We start from the raw sequence: 21,153 nt of genomic DNA, 5'->3' as shown, positions 1-21,153 counted from the left end.
GTATCGGTCCATATTTTAGTATAGCCCCCTTAAGAACGATCTCCCGATTTAACTCCTTGGGTTTCTAGAAACCGTAGTTTTTATCCGATTTGCCGGAAATTGTAAATATTCTGGTATTTTAGGCTCACAAAAACGTTTATCGGATTAGTTTTTTATCGGTTTGGTAATGCCTCCATATAGACCGATTTCACTTCTTGAGGGTATAGAAGGCGCACTGGTCATGAAAATTACTTGAAACTCAATGTAAAATTTCCAGATTTTATTTCTCGGGTGAAAATCTACATATTTAAGATTTCAAATCAAGCCGTTATTTTATAATTTTCTTTCACACTTACAAGAGATGTTAATGATTCCTCTAAAACTCAAACAAAAATGGTTCTTATAAATCCAGAATCTGATATAGTCTTCATAGGTAAAATCTTGAAATTTATCTTGGGGAAGTGTACTAGTTGATCTGCTCTGCTTGGGAGAATATCTGTCATCAAACCCCCCTGAAATTTCAAAGGAAACCCTAATATTTGATTCATGGTGGTGGGTATTTAAGATTCGGCCCGGCCGAACTTACTGCTGTATATACTTGTTTTTTTTTTATTTCTTCATCCAAATGAACTTCCAAGGCACAATTTCTAAAACAATGCAAAGGATAAAAAAATTGAGTATTTCCGTCCTATGGCAAGCCCATGTAAAATTCATAGGAGATGATCCAAGTTTGCACTTCTTCCGGATCACAAATTAGGGATCCAAACTACTTCTTTGGAAGCTCTTTGTTTGCTGGGTTATTATACGCGCTTCAGAATTCTATGGTGGTATGAATAAAAGGGAGAGGGAGTGTAGTCATGCTAACTTTTTTTGTATCGGATCTCAGTAGGTAAAACGAATCTCCGCTTTAGATCAATGAGGTTTGGGTTTTTTTTGTACTGCAACAATTTCATTGATTCATTATCTCTAAATCCGCATATGGCATCCCTACACTCATCACCATTCTATGGTGGTGTGCATAAAAAGGAGCGGTAGCAGAGTGATGCGAACTTTTTTGTTAGATAAAACGAATTATATTCTTTGTTTGTACTGCAACCTATGCAACTTCACCATTAAATTGTGAAATTTCATTCATTATCTCAAAAAAAAAATCTCTAAAAAATTCATTATCTCTAAATCCACATATGGCATCCCTACTTTCCAAAGATAAGAACATAAGTATATTTAACTGGCGAACTATACACACTCAGAAGAGAATTCTTTATCGATTTTAGTATTTAAAGAAAAGAAAAAAAAACAAACACACTTTGTTTGTTGATCATGAATATTTTTCGAAATTATTTCAAAATCAGTTTAGTGGTCAGTCTAGCTTTAGCTTTCGCTCATAAAACTAAACGCGTAAAATAGTGCCACAACTCATTGTGAAAAAACTAGTGCAAGTCATTGTGACATCATGCGTTTGATTATTTTAACCAGCTTATTGTTGCTGGGAATTTCTACCATTGTAGATGGGGCCCGTATCTTAGCTGTAATCCCAACACCATCCAAGTCCCATGCTATTATACACTCCTCAGTCGCTGAAACATTGGCAGCCGCTGGTCATAATGTCACTGTTCTATCCATCCTTCCAGATGTTTTAAAAAATACCCATTATTCCACCTATATTCACATTGAGTCGAAACCTTTGGATCCCAATTTTACCACAGAGTTGGTGAATAAACCTCAACCGTTTTATAAGAAAATAAATCAAATGTTAACAATGGTTTTCGATAATGCCAATGATACCATGAACACGGCAAAATTTCAAGAGTTTCTACATAATCATGGCCCTGGAGATTTTGATTTGCTGATTTTGGGATATTTTATGAATGATTTTATGCTGGGTCTGGGCGCCCATTTTCAATGTCCGATTGTCATCTCGTTCATGATTCAGCCCATAGTACCAATTAACGATATGATAGGAAATCCCTATGAATTAGCCTATGTGCCTTCATTGTTTAGTGATATTCGACCACCGATGACCTTTTTCACCCGGGTTAAGAATTTTATAGCCATTGGATTTGAGAGTGTGATTATGGGAGGCTTAAAGAGTATAAAAAATAAGCAGTTCTATAGGTAAGTGGAGTTAATATTAAAAAACCAGGGCTACACAAAAACTGTTCGTACCGAAAATCCTATGAGTATTTATTACAAAGAATAAATACTGTTGTCCGGAACGAAATTTCCATTTATTATAAAATATTTTCTTTAAAAGAAAATAAACCTGAATTTATGTTGCACAGATCATCTCTCATCTCTTTTATTTGAATTAAATGAATATTTTGTAGCGTCAAAAGTGCGGTAACACTTGCCGATGGCAAGGTTTCTTAAAACTTCTTAACATCGTCTACTCAATTGTAAGTTAGTCCATACGGAGTATATATTAAACAAAAAAGGTCGATTAAATGCTATATAATTTAGTTTGACAAAATTTTCTATAAAAATAAAATTTTGACATAATTTTCTATAGAAATAAAATTTTGACAAAAATTTCTATAGAAATAAAATTTTGACAACATTTTCTATAGAAATAAAATTTTAACAAAATTTTCTATCGAAATAAAATGTTGACAAAATTCTCTATAGTAAAAAATTTTGACAAAATTTTCTATAGAAATAAAATTTTACTAGATTACTTTTGGGGATCGGCTATATATAACTATAGACGGATATGGACCAATTTTGGCATGGTTGTTAGCGGCCATATACTAGCACAATGTACAAAATTTCACCACGTACCAAATTTTAACTGGATCAGATGAATTTTGGTCCTCTAAGAGCTCCGGAGGTCAAATCTGGGGATCGGTTTAAATGGGGGTTATATAATTAAAACCGTTATGGACCAATTTTTGCATGGTTGTTAGAGACAATATACTAACACCACATACCAAATTTCAACCGGATCCGATGAATTTTGGTCCTCTAAGAGCTCCGGAGGTCAAATCTGGGGATCGGTTTAAATGGGGGTTATATAATTAAGACCGGTATGAACCAATTTTTGCATGATTGTTAGAGACCATATACTAACACCACGTACCAAATTTCAACCGGATTGGGCGAATTTTGCTCTTCCAAGGGGCTCCGGAGGTCAAATCTGGGGATCGGTTTATATGGGGGCTATATATAATTATGGACTGATATGAACCAATTCATACATGGTTGTTGGATACCATATACGAACATCACGTACCAAATTTCAACCGAATCGGATGAATTTTGCTCTTCCAAGGGGCTCCGGAGGTCAAATCTGGGGATCGTTTTATATGGGGGCTATATATAATTATGGACCGATTCCGACCAATTTTTGCATGGGTATTTGAGGCCATATACTAACACCACGTACCAAATTTCAACCGGATCGGATGAAATTTGCTGCTCTTAGAGGCTCCGCAAGCCAAATCGGGGGATCGGTTTATATGGGGGCTATATATAATTATTGACCGATGTGAACCAATTTTTGCATAGTGGTTAGAGACCATATACTAACACCATGTACCAAATTTCAGCCGGATCGGATGAAATTTTCTTCCCTTAGAGGCTCCGCAAGCCAAATCTGGGGATCGGTTTATATGGGGGCTATATATAATTATGGACCGATGTGGACCAATTTTTGCATGGTTGTTAGAGACCATATACTAACATCATGTACCAAATTTCAGCCTGATCGGATGAAATTTGCTTCTCCTAGAGGGTCTGCAAGCCAAATTTGGGGGTCCGTTTATATGGGGCCTATACGTAAAAGTGAACCGATATGGCCCATTTGCAATACCATCCGACCTACATCAAGAACAACTACTTGTGCCAAGTTTCAAGTCGATAGATTGTTTCGTTCGGAAGTTAGCGTGATTTCAACAGACGGACGGACGGACGGACATGCTCAGATCGACTCAGAATTTCACCACGACCCAGAATATATACTTTATGGGGTCTTAGAGCAATATTTCGATGTGTTACAAACGGAATGACAAAGTTAATATACCCTCATCCTATGGTGGAGGGTATAAAAAACCGCGGATATAAATGGTTTGCTGGAAAATTGAAATCTAGAAGTATTTTAAGTCTGTAATGATCAAACCAAATTTTGTTATATACGAGTATATTGTGGTATGCTTTAATACACTGAAAGGAAAAGATTCGTAATACTAATGAAATGTGTATTTTGGATGGCAGCCAACGAAAAATTTCATTAATGCAAGGGAACTTTTCATTATGAATTTTCGAAACATTGTATTAATGAACACTTTCGTTACATTGATGAAATAGTTTCATTATATCAACGAGCAAAATATTTAAGGAAGGTTTCTCTTTGTCTTAAACCCCATATATCCAGAAAAGAAATATGATCATGTCCTATAGCAAAATGTTATTTTTGGACGTTGAACATATAAAATAATTGTCGCAACTATATTATTTTCTTGGACATTATGTTTTTGAATTCGAAAACCATATTATGTTTAGAAATTTTCTTTGTGTGTATACAACCTTTGTCATTATGTTTATAACTGATTGGAATATTGCTCTCAGACCCCATAAAGTGTATATATATTCTGAGACATTGTGGAATTTTGATTCGATATAGAGGTCCGTCCGTCTGTAAAAATCACGTGTTCCCATCGCCGCTTCAGTGAGCACCCGTCCCCCTCTCATGTTCATGTTGCCCAGAGGGTGTTCCGGGACATCATCAACGCAGCAGTCGCTCGCTTCATTCCAGCTTGTCGAATTGCCCAAGTGAGGCCTAACTTCCCAGCTGAAGCGGCGGGACTCGCAGACGATCATGATGAACGCCGTCGTGCTAACCCTGCTGACGCTAGAATCATGGAACTGAATGTAGAGATTAGTAAGATAGTCGACGAGCACAAGCGGAACACATAGTTAGAGCACCTGAAGCAATGTAACCTAGGCACATGAACAGGTAAATTGTGCTCAACAGTGAGAGCCCTCTCGAACCCCGCTACAAGTGATGATGGGATTTCAGTCACCTTTGGTGACGTGACTGTGACTGATCCGAAGAGATGCGCCAAATGCTTCAACCGACAGTTTGTCGAGCATCCCGAGAGTGATAGAGAGAAAAGGAGAGCCACTCGTCGCATACGTGGTCTCCGAGCCGATGACACACCACAATTTCCGGCAAGCGAAGTTACCAATGTCATCAACAGCGCGAAACCATCCAAGGCGCTGGGCCCCGACGGAATTTCAATGCTAATGCTGAAGCACCTGGGAATACTGGGAGTTGAGTACCTGACCAGACTCCTCAATTTGTCCTTGGACTCACTCGTTATACCCAATGTCTGGAAGATGGGAAGGGTGATTCCACTACTGAAGCGAGGCAAAGATTCGAGTAAAGGTGAATCGTACAGACCGATATCCCTTCTCTCGCCAGTAGCCCAGACACTGGAGGCACTAATCCTCCCCAGCCTTGTGGAGAATTTTCCAGCTGCCCACCATCAACATGGATTCCGGAATGTACACAGTGCGACGACAGCCTTACATGCCATTTCGACCGCCATAGGACGGTCCTCGTGGCGCTTGACCTATCGAAAGCATTCGATACGGTCAACCATGCCACATTATTCGAGGACATCGAGAATACGTCCCTACCGGCAGAAATGAAACGTTGGGTTCTGAATTATATGTGTGGACGCCAGTCGTACGTGGAATTCAGGGACAAAAACTCAAAGCCCCGTAGAGTTAAACAGAGAGTTCCCCAGGGTGGGGTGATATCTCCTCTACCTGTCCTCGATTCCACCCCCTCCTGACGGCGTTGAGATTGTATCATATGCGGACGACTGTACAATCATGGCATCCGGGCCCATTGTTGATCTTACCAGTTATTTCACTGCTAGAAATCAGAGGATATCTGTCACCAAATCCTCAGCCACACTGTTTACTACATGGACGGCGGGAGTGCGTAGGCAGTTGAATGTTAGAGTCGATGGCGAAATAATTCCGACAGTAAACTACCCCTAGATACTAAGGGTAACATTCGACAGCCCTTTCAGGTCATCTGCCCATGCCACTGCAATATGTAATAAGATCCGCGGTAGAAACAAGGTCCTCAAGTCACTTGCCGGCAGTACTTGGGGTGCGGGCAAAGAAACCTTGTTAACTACTTATAAGGCAATTGGCCGGTCAGTGGTAAACTATGCAGCTCCAGTTTGGACACCGCAGACCAGTGACACGCAGTGGAATAACATACAGATCTTGCAGAACGCTGCCCTTAGAACTGCGACTGGGTGTCTCCGCAGCACACCCCTGGATCACCTTTATGTGGAGACAAAGATCATCCCTGTGCCAAGACACAATTATATGTTGTCAAAGCAGTATCTCCTGGGTTGTTATCGCAGTAATCATCCAAACCATTATCTCATGGATACACAACCACCACCCAGGAACGTAAGGGTTGATATACATCATCTAGAGCGCGAGATCCAGCGTTACAAAAGAGAGCCTCTAGATCAAGCAGCGTACCAGGCAGGTTTGAACAGGGTTCATGAGGATACTGTAGCTGAAGCGGTGAGCAGCTACAAGGTTAATCCTGTTCTCGGAGTCCGTCCACCGCCCATAGCACCGGAGGAAAGAGACCTCCCACGGCAGACGAGGGTAGTTTTAGCCAAATTAAGATCGGGCAAGTGGAGCCGCCTCAATTTCTACTTATCAGTGATTGATAGCAGCGTAGCTAACGTATGTCCAATTTGCAACCAAGGGCCACACGACACGCGTCATCTTTTCTCTTGCCCTGCTAAACCAACCCGACTTACCACCAGATCACTATGGACGCACCCCACCTTAGTCGCAGAGTTCCTCGATCTGGCCACAAGCTGAAGTACCAGAGCGTATAACATAACAAGAATGTACCGCCGTAAGTTCGGCCAGGCCGAAGTTTATGTACCCTCCACCATGGATTGCGTAGAAGCTTCTTCTAAACACTGCCATCCACAATCGAATTACTTAAGTTGCGGTAACGCTTGCCGATGGCAAGGTATCTTAAAACCTCTTAACACCGTCTTCTAAATTGTATGTAAGTCCATACCTGGTTATATTTAATCAAAAAAGGTCGATCAAATACGTATATAATTCAGTTTGACAAAATTTTCTATAGACATAAAATTTTGACAAAATTTTCTATAGAAATAAAATTTTAACAAAATTTTCTGTAGAAATAAAATTTTCAAAAAATTTTCTATAGAAAGAAAATTTTGACAAACTTTTCTACAGAAATAAAATTTTAACAAACTTTTCTATAGAAATAAAATTTTAACAAAATTTTCTATAGAAATAAACTTTTAACAAAAATTTTCTATAGCAATAAAATTTTGACAAAATTTTCTATAGAAATAAAATTGTTGATAAAATTGTCTATAGAAATAAAATTTTGAAAAAATTTTCTGTAGAAATAAAATTGTTGATAAAATTTTCTATAGCAATAAAATTTTGACACAATTTTCTATAGCAATAAAATTTTGGTAGATTATTTTTGGTTCGAGTGGCAACCATTATAATGAACCGAATAAAATTTTAACAAAATTTTCTGTAGAAATAAAATTTTGACAAACTTTTCTATAGAAATAAAATTTTGGTAAATTATTTTTGACTCGAGTGGCAATCATCATTATGAACCGATATGGACCAATTTTTGTGTGATTGGAGATCGGCTATATATAACTATAGACCGATAATGGAACAATTTTGGTATGGTTGTTAGCGGCCATATACTAACACCAAGTTCCAAATTTGAACCTGATCGGATTAATTTTGCTCCTCCAAGAGGCTCCGGAGGTCAAATCTGGAGAACGTTTTATATGGGGGCTATATATAATTATGGACCGATGTGGACTAATTTTTGCAAGGTTGTTAGAGACCATATACCAACACCATGTACCAAATTTCAGCCGGATCGGATGAAATTTCCTTCTCTTTGAGGCTCCGCAAGCCAAATTTGGGGATCGGTTTATATGGGGGCTATATATAATTATGGACCGATGTGGACTAATTTTTGCAAGGTTGTTAGAGACAATGTACCAACATTATGTACCAAATTTCAGGCGGATCGGATGAAATTTGCTTCTCTTTGAGGCTCCGCAAGCCAAATCTGGGGATCGGTTTATATGAGGGCTATATATAATTATGGACCGATGTGGACACATTTTTTGCATAGTTGTTAGATACCATATACCAACACCATGTACCAAATTTCAGCCGGATCGGATGAAATTTGCTTCTCTTTGAGGCTCCGCAAGCCAAATCTGGGGATCGGTTTATATGGATTTTGCTTGCGGATCCTCTTGGAAGAATAATTTTTCATCCGATCCGGTTGAAATTTGGTACGGGTGTTAGTGTATGGTCTCTTTTATTCATGCTGAAATTTGTCTGTAGAGGTCCATAATTATACATAGCCCCCATATAAACCGACCCCAAATTTGACCTCCGGAGCCTCGGTAGAAATGAAACGAGAAATCTCGTTTTTAAGCCATTCTTGATCCGTGCTTAGTGCGATGGTATTGAGTGCTGTTGCGATGTCGATGATATGCTGCCAAAATATTTGTTTACCCAGCGGTACAAGAAACAACAGATTTATTCACACTTAAATGATGGAGGGCTCTAACGATAGCCACTTGTGGTTTTTTAACCATATATAAAGCAATAACACTATTATGCTTGAATTCCATTACGAATAACTTTATTTCTGAATGGAATATATCAAAATGCTTTTGTAAGCTTGTAGACAATTGAATAAACCGTCACTAGAATAACTCAGTCAACTGTCAGATGAACTGCGGCAGTGCAGCTTGAAGAACATAGTCGCCTTCTTCAGGGCCTCTGGTTGGTTGTGTTAAGCAACTTTATAGAACACGGATAAAGGAAGTTCTCTTTAAAGAAGACCACTTCATGAAGAAGAAGAAGATGACAAAATTTCCTCGAGGATTCACAATGGACCTATAGTGGTATAAGTGGACATTAATTAGCATGCCCGCTTTGTATTCAAAAGTATCTTGGGTTCGATCCCACATGCCACCGAACACCATGAACAGTTTTCAGCGGTGGTTTATCCACTCTCAGTAATGCTGATCACATTTCTGAGTGTTTCAATGCTTCTCTAAGTGGTTCCACCGTAATTTGAAGCGACGTTTTGACTCTCACCTTAACCCTCCGTCATACACATGTTTCGATAGTCACATTCGTAACACATGAGGCCTGGCCAGACCCATTATGTATTTTAATGTATTTATATGGAAAATATGCTATTTTGTTGATGTTATTACATTATTACTGTCGTATTTTTCGTCCCGATTTTTTCGCCCATCGATAGGTAATAAAATTTTAGGAGGGTACCTGAAGTTTCAAGTCTCTAGCTATATTATAAATGTATTTTAATTACAATTAGAATCGAAAAAGGTCTGGCCAGACTGATGTGTCTGTCCGAGGGTTAATATAGCCTTCCTCTAAAACTCAAACAATAATGGTTCTCATTAATCCAGAATCTGATGTAGGTTCAATACATAGAAATTTTAAATTTAACTTCGGGAACCGAACCATTTGAATTGATATTCCTGAGATAGTATGTCTCATCAAATTCACCTGATGTTCAAGAACATAATAGATTTTTCAAATGAAACTATTACATTACATCCATGGTGCAAGGTACATACAATTCGACCTGGTCGGCTGTATATACTTGGTTTTATCTTGTTCTCTCTCTGTGTATTTAGAATATTCCTCTCTTTATCTGATTCAACTTTCTTATTATGTTATCTCATTGAATCAAACAACAACATCAACAACCCTGTGTATTCTTATAATAAACATGACCTACTCTAATGCTATTATAATGGCTAACATAGGCACACTCTCTCTCGCTCTATCTCTCTCTCTCTCTTTGTCATGGTTAAGGTCATTGGCAAACAAAATATTCAGTAAGCGTTTAACATTTGCACTGAGTAGATGTTACAAAGAAGTGTGTGTTTCGGGTTTTCTGTTATCGAAATATTTGAATTAATTTCAATATGAATTTCATAAAATCATTTGCCATAATTTTCTTGGCTCTTTTATGCTTTTCCATAAAATTTATTGAATCAGCTCGTATTTTAGTTTTTCTTCCTATACCCATTAAATCGCATGTTCTAATCCATGCCTCAGTGGCTAATACATTGGCTGAAGCTGGTCATAATGTCACCGTGTTGGCCACAATTCCAAATGTTTATAAGAAAGCCAAATACACTTACATTCATATCGAAAATGTCGAGTTATACGATGGGCAGTTATCTTCGTCCATGGTGAATGATAATGTACCTGAATATCAACGCTTCAGCCAAAGCATTTTGTCTTCTCTAAAAACTACCAATGATACCCTTAATCATCCAACTCTAAAGGATTTTCTACACAAACATAAGGCTGGCTCGTTTGATTTGATGATTTTTGGTTGGTTTGTAAATGGTTTTGGTGTAGGTCTTGCTGGGCATTTTCGTTGTCCCATTGTGATTTCATTTATGTTACAAACTGTTTATCCTTTGGATCATTTATTGGGTAATCCATCGGAAATGTCATATGTACCCACGGTGTTTAGTGGTTTTCAACAACCTATGGAATTTAAGCAACGTTTGCTTAATTTCTTGGCAACAGGATTTGAGCAAATTATATTGGCTCCATGGATGTCTGGACCACTCCAAGAATATTATGAGTGACTATGAAATGAGAAATGATTTTTGAGAGAGGAAAGGAAGGAAGAAACATGGTTGCCACTTGAGCCATAAATAATCCACCAAAATTTAGAGAACATTTTACCAAAAACTACCACGCAAAAACATTTTGCCAACATTTTGTTTCTATAGAAAATTTTGTCAAAATTTTATTTCTAATGAAAATTTTCTACAAATTTTCTTTCTGTAGAAAATTTTATTTCTTTAAAAAAATTTTGTCAAAATTTTATTTCTATAGAAAATTTTGTCAAAATTTTATTTCTATAGAAAATTTGGTCAAAATTTTATTCTTATAAAAAATTTTGTCAACATTTTATTTTTATAGAAAATTTTGACAAAATTGTATTTCTATAGAAAGGTTTGTAACAACTTTACTTGTACTGAAAATTTTGTCAAAATATTATTTCTATAGAAAATTTTGTCAAAATTTTATATCTATAGAAAATTTTGTCAATTTTTTTTTTCTATCAAAAAATTTTCTCAAACTTTTACTTTTGTAGAAAATTTTGTCAAAATTTTATTTCTACAGAAAATTTTGTCTAAATTTTATTTATATAAAAAATTTTGTCAAAATTTTATTTCTCCAAATTTTCTTTCTATACAAAATTTTGGCAAACTTTAATTTCTATAGAAAATTTTGTCAAAATTTTGTTTCTATTTTATTTATTATACCCTTCACCATAGGATGGGGGTATATTAACTTTGTCATTCCGTTTGTAACACATCGAAATATTGCTCTAAGACCCCATAAAGTATATATATATTCTGGGTCGTGGTGAAATTCTGAGTCGATCTGAGCATGTCCGTCCGCCCGTTCGTCCGTCTGTCTGTTGAAATCACGCTAACTTCCGAACGAAACAAACTATCGACTTGAAACTTGGCACAAGTAGTTGTTATTGATGTAGGTCGGATAGCATTGCAAATGGGCCATATCGGTTCACTTTTACGTATAGCCCCCATATAAACGGACCCGCATATTTGGCTTGCCGATCCTCTAAGAGAAGCAAATTTCATCCTATCTAGCTGAAATTTTGTACATGGTGTTGGCATATGGTCTCTAACAACCACGCAAAAATTTGTCCACATCGGTCCATAATTACATATAGCCCCCATATAAACCGATCCCCCGATTTGGCTTGCGGAGCTTCTAAGGGAAGCAAATTTCATCCGATCCGGCTGAAATTTGGTACATAGTGTTAGTACATGGTTTTTAATAAACATGCAAAAATTGGTCCATAATTATATATAGCCCCCATAGGTTACATTAGGTTAGGTGGCCCGATGTATCAGGCTCACTTAGACTATTCAGTCCATTGTGATACCACATTGGTGAACTTCTCTCTTATCACTGAGTGCTGCCCGATTCCATGTTAAGCTCAATGACAAGGGACCTGCTTTTTATAGCTGAGTCCAAACAGCGTTCCACATTGTATTGAAACCACTTAGAGAAGATTTGAAACCCTCAGAAATGTCACCAGCATTACTGAGGTGGGATAATCCACCGCTGAAAAACTTTTTGGTGTTCGGTCGAAGCAGGAATCGAACCCACGACCTTGTGTATACAAGGCGGGCATACTAACCATTGCACAACGGTGGCTCCCATATAGCCCCCATATAAACCGATCCCCAGATTTGGCTTGCGGAGCCTCTAAGAGAAGCAAATTTCATCCGATGTGGTTGAAATCTGGTACATGGTGTCAGCATATGATCTCTAACAACCATGCAAAAATTGGTCCACATCGGTCAATAATTATATATAGCCCCCATAAAAACCGATCCCCAGATTTGGCTTGCGGAGCCTCAAAGAGAAGCAAATTTCATCAGATCCGGCTAAAATTTGGTACATGGTGTTAACATATGGTCTCTAATGACCATGCAAAAATTGGTCTATATAGGTCCATAATTATATATAGCCCCCATATAAACCTATCACCAGATTTGACCTTCGGAGCCTCTTGGAAGTGCAAAATTCATCCGATTCGGTTGAAATTTGGTACGTGGTGTTAATATATGACCTCAAACACCCATGCAAATATGGGTGGAAATCGGTCCATAATTATATATAGCCCTCATATAAACCGATCACCAGATTTGACCTCCGGAACCTCTTGGAAGTGCAAAATTCATCCGATTCGGTTGACATTTGGTATGTCATATTAGTATATGGTATCCAACAACCATGCAGGAATTGGTTCATATCAGTCCATAATTATATATAACCCCATATAAACCGATCCCCAGATTTGACCTCCGGTGTCCTTTTGGAGAAACAAAATTCATCCGATCTTATTGAAATTTGGTACGTGGTGGTAGTATATGATATTTAACAACCATGCCAAAAGTGGTCCATATCAGTCCATAATCATATAGAGCCCTCATATAAACCAATCACGATATTTGGTTTTGGAGCCTCTTGGAGGAGCAAATTTCATCCCAATCAGTTGAAATTTGGTACATTGTGCTAGTATATGGCCGTTAACAACCATGCCTAACTAGGTCCATATCGGTCTATAGTTATATATAGTCCTCAGATATATCGATCCCCAATCACATAAAAATTGGTCCATATCAAGTTCATAATTCATATTCATATATAGCCCCCAAGTTCATATATAGCCCCCATATAAGCGACGCCCATATTTCAATTCTGGCTCTCTACGTACCGGGCAAAAGTCCATATCGATTCGTAATTATTTGTAGACTTACCTACACATACCTTTTTTGTCTAATATATACCACGTATGGACCAACTCACAATTTAGAAAACGATGTTAAGAAGTTTTAAGGTACATAAGATTCGGCCTGGCCGTATATACTTGTTATTATTATTATAGAGAATTTTTGAAAAATTTTATTTATATACAAAATTTTTCCAACATGTTATTTCTATAGAAAATTTCGTCAAAATTTTATTTCTATGGAATATTTTGTCAATTTTTTTTTCTATCAAAAAATTTTGTCAAAATTTTACTTCTATCGAAAATTTTATCAAAATTTTATTTTGATAGAAAATTTTGTCAAAATTTTATTTCTATAGAAAATTTTGTCGAAATTTAATTTCTATGGAAAAATTTGTCAAAATTTTATTTCTATAGTATATTTTGTCAAAATTTATTTTCCATGGAAAATTTTGTCAAAATTTTACTTCTACAAAAAATTTTATCAAAATTTTATTTCTATAGAAAATTTTGTCAAAATTTTATTTCTATAGACAATTTTGTCAAAATTTTATTTCTATAGAAAATTTTGTCAAAATTTTATTTCTATAGAAAATTTTGTCAAAATTGTATTTCTATAGAAAATTTTGTCAAAATTGTATTTCTAAAGAGAATTTTGTCAAAATTGTATTTCTATAGAAAATTTTGTCAAAATTTTATTTCTATAGAAAATTTTATCAAATTTTTTTTTCTATGGAAAATTTGGCCAAAATTTTATTTCTATATAGATAATTTTGTCAGCATTTTATTTCTATAGAAAATTTTGTCACAATTTTATTTCTATAGAAATTTTGTCAAAATTTTATTTCTATAGAAAATTTTGTCAAAATTTTATTTCTATAGAAAATTTTGTCAAAATTGTATTTCTATAGAAAATTTTGTCAAAATTGTATTTCTTAAGAAAATTTTATCAAAATTGTATTTCTATAGAAACTTTTGTCAAAATTTTATATAGATAATTTTGTCAGCATTTTATTTCTATAGAAAATTTTGTCAAAATTTTATTTCTATAGAAAATTTTATCAAAATTTTATTTCTATAGAAAATTTTATTAAAATTTTATTTCTATAGAAAATTTACATTTCGCAAAACTAATTTTATTTCTATAGAAAATTTTGTCAAAATTTTATTTCTATAGAAAATTTTGTCAAAATTTTATTTCTATAGAAAATGTTGTCAAAATTTTATTTCTATAGAAAATTTTGTCAAAATTTTATTTCTATAGAAAATTTTGTCAAAATTTTTTCTATGGAAAATTTGGCCAAAATTTTATTTCTATATAGATAATTTTGTCAGCATTTTATTTCTGTAGAAAATTTTGTCACAATTTTATTTCTATAGAAAATTTTGTCAAAATTATATTTTGATAGAAATTTTGTCAAAATGTTACTTCTATAAAAAATTTGTCAAAATTTTATTTCTATAGAAAATTTTGTCAAATTTTTATTTCTATGGAAATTTGGTCAAAATTTTATTTCTATATAGATAATTTTCTCAGCATTTTATTTCTATAGAATTTTTTTTTTAAATTTTATTTCTATTTAAAATTATGTCAAAATTTTATTTCTAAAGAAAAGTTACATTTCGCAAAACTAAGAAAATGTTGTTCAAAATTTTATTTCTATAGAAAATTTTATCAAAATTTTATTTCTATAGAAAATTTACATTTCGCAAAACTGATTTTATTTCTATGGAAAATTTTGTCAAAATTTTATTTCTATAGAAAATTTTGTCAAAATTTTATTTCTATAGCACATTTTATCAAAATTTTTTTTTCTATAGAAAATTTTGTCAAAATTTTATTTCCTCAGAAATTAACATTTTGCAAAACTAATTTTATTTCTATAAAAAATTTTGTCAAAATTTTATTTCTATAGAAAATTTTGTCAAAATTTTATTTCTATAGAAAATTTTGCCAGAATTTTACTTTTATAGAAAATTCTGTAAAAAATTTATTTTAATAGAAAATTTTGTAAAAAATTCATTTCCTCAGAAATTAACATTTCGCAAAACTAATTTTATTTCTATAGAAAATTTTGTAAAAATTTTATTTCCATAGAAAATTTTGTCAAAATTTTATTTCCATAGAAAATTTTGTCAAAATATATAAAAAATGTTTGCCAAGATTTTTTTCTGTGGAAAATTTTGTCAAAATTTTATTTCTATAGAAAATTTTGCCAGAACTTTATTTCTATAGAAAATTTTGTCAAAATTTTATTTCTATAGAAAATTTTGTCAAAATTTTATATCTACGATATAGAAAAATTTGACAAAATTTTATTTCATTAGAAAATTTTATTTCAATAGAAAAGTTTGTGAAAATTTTAATTTTTCTACAAATGTTGGTAAACATAATAGTTATTTTTTCTGGTAGATGTATTTGCTAGTTTGAGTATCGCTGGTTTTTGTACGGATTTTTTGCAGAAAAGGTTTTGAGAGATTATTGAGCGTTTCTAACATTGTGAGCGAAATCACAAATACTAGCAAAGAAAATGGGAAAACTTGACAGTAGAGACTAACAAACCAATGACAGCAGAAAATGGCAAACCATTGGCAGCGGAGAATATCAAACCAGTTTTTTAGGCTTTCAAATAATCTGCGAGAAAGTAATGTTGCTGGTGGGCATTATCAAAAACGCATTAGAGACCCCATAAAGGACTAAAAAGAATGGCATTCTACAATATAATTAGGCAAACTTCAAAGAAAAATACTGAAATTGTAAGTTCCTTAGTAAAAAACGGAGGGTACATAGTTAAGGAGATTAAGAATTTTTACTGGTATTTGAAATAAACAAACAATGCTTTTTTGTAAATTTTTATTGTATAGAAAAAAAGTTGGGGAGCTATTGAGAGAACAGTGCATATACTGTAAAACCATTGGGATTTTTTGGTTTTTTTTTAATAATTCATGCGAAATTAACTTCGTTACCGAATGTCAATTCGAAATGAGACCATAAAGGGTTAATGCTATCTGCGAGGTATTAATGATGACAACAGTTTGAAAAACACTGAAATTGTAAGTGCCTAAGGGTAAACCAGAGGGGAGTTTTATTTACATTTAAGCAAATTTCCTGGTATTTGAAATAACAACAAAATAAACACATAGCGTTTTTTTCTTTTTTGGTAAAATTTGTATAAATCTACTATTACTTATCCAAGTTGATGTATCTTCTTCTCGTTGCAGTTATAATTTCCCAGCCGATCGTTATCCTCCCCTGGAAGAGGTTTACAAAAATGTTTCTTTGGTTTTGACCAACCATCACTTTAGTCAAGGACCCATAAGACCCAACGTACCAGCTATAATCGAAATTGGTGGAATACAAATCAAAGAGAAACCCGATCCATTGCCTGAAGATTTAGCCAAAATTATGGATTCAGCTAAGGAAGGCATTATCTATTTCAGTTTTGGATCCAATGTGCAAGGTTCCCATTTGTCAAAGGAGAAAGCGAAAATAATGTTTAATGCCCTTTCGAAACTACCCTATAAAGTATTAATGAAATGGGGTGATTCAGATTTTCCTGGTCAATCGGAGAATATCATTTACAAATCTTGGTTACCCCAAGATGATATATTGGCCCATGCTAATGTTAAACTTTTTATTACCCATGGTGGTCAGGGTAGTGTGGTGGAATCACAATATCATGGTATACCCATGGTTGGTATACCCTTCTTTGGTGATCAACATTCAAATATGGCCAAAGTGGAAAAATCAGGATTTGGTTTGAGTTTACAGTATACCAGTCTCACTGAAGAGGATTTCCGTTCGACAATTTTGGAAGTTCTCAATAATCCCAAATATAGGGAAAATGTCCAGCAATTCTCTAAACTTTATCGTGATAGACCAATGACACCACGTCAATTGGTGAGATATTGGGTGGATTATGTGATACGACATAATGGAGCCAAACATATGCAATCGCCTGCTGTATTTATGTCCTGGTGGCAATTGAGTTCCATTGATGTTATGGCTTTCCTTTTAGCTGTGATAATTGGTGTTTTTGGCCTGATTTTCGCTTTATGTAGATGTTTATGTTGCCGAAATAAGAAAGCATCGAAATCTGTAAATAAAGCCAAAAAGAACCAATAAAATTTATTTATAAAAATATTAAATAAATATTAAAAATATTAATAAACATATTAAAAAAGTTATTGACTTCCCTGTCGTATTATCAATACGATTGCGCCAGTTGGTAGAATTCTACCAAAAATAAGGCTATAGAAATAAAATTTCGATACATTTTTTTTTAATTTTAGAAAAAATTTTATATAGGAGAAATATTTCGACAAAATAGCAATAAAATTTTGACTAAATTTTCTTTAGAAATAAAATTTCGACAAAATTTTCTATAGGAATAAAATTTTGATAAACTTTTCTAAAGAACTAATATTTTGGCAAAACTGTCTAAAGAGATAAAATTTCAATAAAATCTCCTAAAGAAATAAAAATTTCGACAAAATTTTCTATAGAAAAAAAAATTTCGACAACATTTTCTATAGGAATAAAATTCCGACAAAATTTTCTATTTCTATTTTCTTTAGAAATAAAATATTGAAAAAAAAATTCTTTAGAAATAAATTTTAGTCAAATCTTCTAGAGAAATAAAGTTTTGACAAAATTTTCTATAGAAATAAAATCTCGACAACATTTTCTATAGGAATAAAATTCCGACAAAATTTTCTAAAAAATAAAATTTTGGCAACATTTTCTATAGCAATAAAATTTTAATAAAATTTTCTATAGAAATAAAATTTTGACAAAATTTTCTAAAGAAAAAAAATGTTGACAAAATTTTCTATAGGAATAAATTTCTGACCAAATTTTCTAAAAAATAAAACTTCGATAAAATTTCCTATAGAAATAAAAATTTCGACAAAATTTTCTATAGAAATAACATTTCGACAAAATTTTCGTTAGAAATAATTTTTTTTTACAAATAAAATTCTGACAAAATTTTCTAAAAAATAAAATTTCGACAAAATTTCCTTTAGAAATAAAATGTCTAGGTTAGGTTAGGTTGGGTGGCAGCCCGATGTATCAGGCTCACTTAGATCAATTTTGATCCATCAAGAGGCTCCGGAGGTCAAATCTGGGGATAGGTTTATATGGGGGCTCTATATAATAACGAACCGATATGGACCAATTTTTGAATGGTTGTTAGAGACCATATACTAACACCACGTACTAAGTTTCAACCAGATCGGATGAATTTTGCTCCTCAAAGAGGCTCCGTAGGTCAAATCTGGGGATCGGTTTATATAGGGGCTATATATAATTATGGACCGATATGGACCAATTCTGACATGGTTGTTATAGACCATATACTAACACCACGTACCAAATTTCAAGCGGATCGGATGAAATTTGCTTCTCTTAGAGGCTCCGGAAGTCAAATCTGGGGATCGGTCTATATGGGGCCTATATATAATTATGAACCGATTTTTACCAATTTTTGCATGGTTGTTAGAGACTATATACCAACACCATGTTCAAAATTTCAGCTTCTCGTAGAGGCTACGCAAGCCAAATCTGGGGATCGTTTTACATGGGGGCTAGGTTAGGTTAGGATAGGTGGCAGCCCGATTTATCAGGCTCACTTAGACTATTCAGTCCATTGTGATACCACATTGGTGAACTTCTCTCTTATCACTGAGTGCTGCCCGATTCCATGTTAAGCTCAATATAATTTTGACAAAAATTTCCAAAGAAATAAAATCTCGACAAAATTTTCTATAGGAATAAAATTCCGACAAAATTTTCTAAAAAATAAAATTTTGGAAAAATTTTCTATAGGAATAAAATTTCGATAAAATTTTCTATAGAAATAAAATCTCGACAAAGTTTTCTATAGGAATAAAATTCTGACAAAATTTTCAAAAAAATAAAATTTTGACAAAATTTTCTATAGGAATAAAATTTTAATAAAATTCTCTATAGAAATAAAATTTTTACAAAATTTTCTAAAGAAATAACATTTTGATAAAATTTTCTATAGGAATAAAATTCTGACCAAATTTTCTAAAAAATAAAATTTCCTATAGAAATAAAATTTCGACAAAAATTTTTTTAGAAATAAAATATCTAGGTTAGGTTAGGTGGTAGCCCGATATATCAGGCTCACCTAGACTATTCAGTCCATTGTGATACCAGATTGTTGAACTTCTCTCTTATCACTGAGTGCTGCCCGATTCCATGTTAAGCTCAATGAAATTTTGACAAAATTTTCTAAAGAAATAAAATTTTGACAAAATTTTCTATAGGAAAAAAATTCTGACAAAATTTTCTAAAAAATAAAATTTCGATAAAATTTCCTATAGAAATAAAAATTTCGACAACATTTTCTATAGAAATAAAATTTCGACAAAATTTTCTTTACAGATAAAATGTCTAAAAAATTTTCTTTAGAATAAATTTTGACAAAATATTCCTTAGAAATAAAATTTTAGCAAAATTTTCTATAGAAATAAAATTTCGACAAAATTTTCCATAGAAATAAAATGTCGACAAAATTTTCTATAGAAATAAAATTCTGGCAAAATTTTCTAAAAAATAAAATTTTGGCATAATTGTGATAAAATTTTCTAAAGAAATAAAATTTTGACAAATTTTTCTAAATTTCTGATAAAGTTCTCCTGTTTTGTAGAAGTAGTAACTGAAATAACTAAAATAAAATAATAAAACATTTCTTTCAAAGAAAAAACATTTTTTTCATATTAACCTCAAAATTTTGATCAAAAACTTCAAAATAGAAGTATTTTTTTTTTGATAGAGTTTTTCTTAAAATATTGGTTGATAATTTTTGGCACGAGTGGCAACGGTGATTGTCATTTTAACTTTGTCATTCCGTTTGTAACACATTGAAATATTGCTCTAAGACCCCATAAAGTATATATATATTCTGGGTCGTGGTAAAATTCTGAGTCGATATGAGCATGTCCGTCCGTCTGTTGAAATCACGCTTACTTCCGAACGAAACAAGCTATCGACTTGAAACTTTGCACAAGTAGTTGTTATTCATGTAGATCGGATGGTATTGCAAATGGGCCAAATCGCTCCACTTTTACGTATAGCCCCCATATAAACGGACCCCCAAATTTGGCTTGCAAATCCTCTAAGAGAAGCAAATTTCATCCGGAGCCTCTTGGAAGACCAAAATTCATCTTATTCAGTTGAAATTTGGTACGTGGTATAAATATATGGCCTCAAACACCCATGCAAAAATTGGTCGAAATCGGTCCATAATTATATATAGGACCCATATAAACCGATCCCCAGTTTTGACCTCCGGTGCCTTTTGGAGAAGCAAAATTCATCCGATCTGGTTGAAATTTGGTACGTAGTGGTAGTATATGATACTTAACAATCATGCCATATATAGCCCCCATATAAACCGATCCCGAGATTTGGTTTTGGAGCCTCTTGGAGGAGCAAATTTCATCCGAGTCAGTTGAAATGTGGTACATTGTGTTAGTATATGGTCGTTAATAACCATGTCTAACTAGGTCCATATCCGTCTATAGTTATATATAGCCCTGAGATAAATCGATCCCCAATCACACAAAAATTAGTCCATATCAATTTCATAATTGTATATAGCCCCCATATTTCAATTCTCGCTCCCTACGTACCGTGCAAAAGTCCATATCGATTCGTAATTATTTGTAGACTTACCTACACATACCTTTTTTGTCCAATATATATATACCAAGTATGGACTAAATTACAA

General features: G+C 33.7%; 1 protein-coding gene across 2 annotated transcripts; it reads left to right on the top strand.

Moving 5' to 3' along the window:
* Positions 1 to 1,318: 1,318 nt before the first annotated feature.
* On the top strand, positions 1,319 to 17,562 carry LOC142232039 (UDP-glycosyltransferase UGT5-like). 2 transcript variants are annotated; one of them, XM_075302743.1, is made up of 2 exons: positions 1,319 to 2,094; positions 16,613 to 17,532. In XM_075302743.1, exons 1-2 carry the CDS (start codon positions 1,433 to 1,435, stop codon positions 17,514 to 17,516), a joined length of 1,566 nt encoding a protein of 521 aa, XP_075158858.1. In that variant the 5' UTR covers positions 1,319 to 1,432; the 3' UTR covers positions 17,517 to 17,532. The 2 variants fall into 2 exon arrangements, with proteins under 2 accessions (XP_075158858.1, XP_075158857.1); XM_075302742.1 differs by lacking the exon at positions 1,319 to 2,094 and adding an exon at positions 9,959 to 10,693 and having other exon boundaries at positions 16,613 to 17,562.
* Positions 17,563 to 21,153: the final 3,591 nt, after the last annotated feature.

This window comes from Haematobia irritans, chromosome 3, assembly GCF_050003625.1.
Source record: "Haematobia irritans isolate KBUSLIRL chromosome 3, ASM5000362v1, whole genome shotgun sequence".
Taxonomy (NCBI): domain Eukaryota; kingdom Metazoa; phylum Arthropoda; class Insecta; order Diptera; family Muscidae; genus Haematobia; species Haematobia irritans.
This window is presented reverse-complemented; position numbering and strand designations above follow the sequence as displayed.

Excerpts from the sequence above, each read along its gene's own strand:
- LOC142232039 (XM_075302742.1), top strand. The coding sequence starts at position 10,020 with ATGAATTTCATAAAATCATTTGCCATAATTTTCTTGGCTCTTTTATGC. Across the intron at positions 10,694-16,612 it reads CCACTCCAAGAATATTATGA|TTATAATTTCCCAGCCGATC; the intron begins GTGACTATGAAA and ends TTCTCGTTGCAG.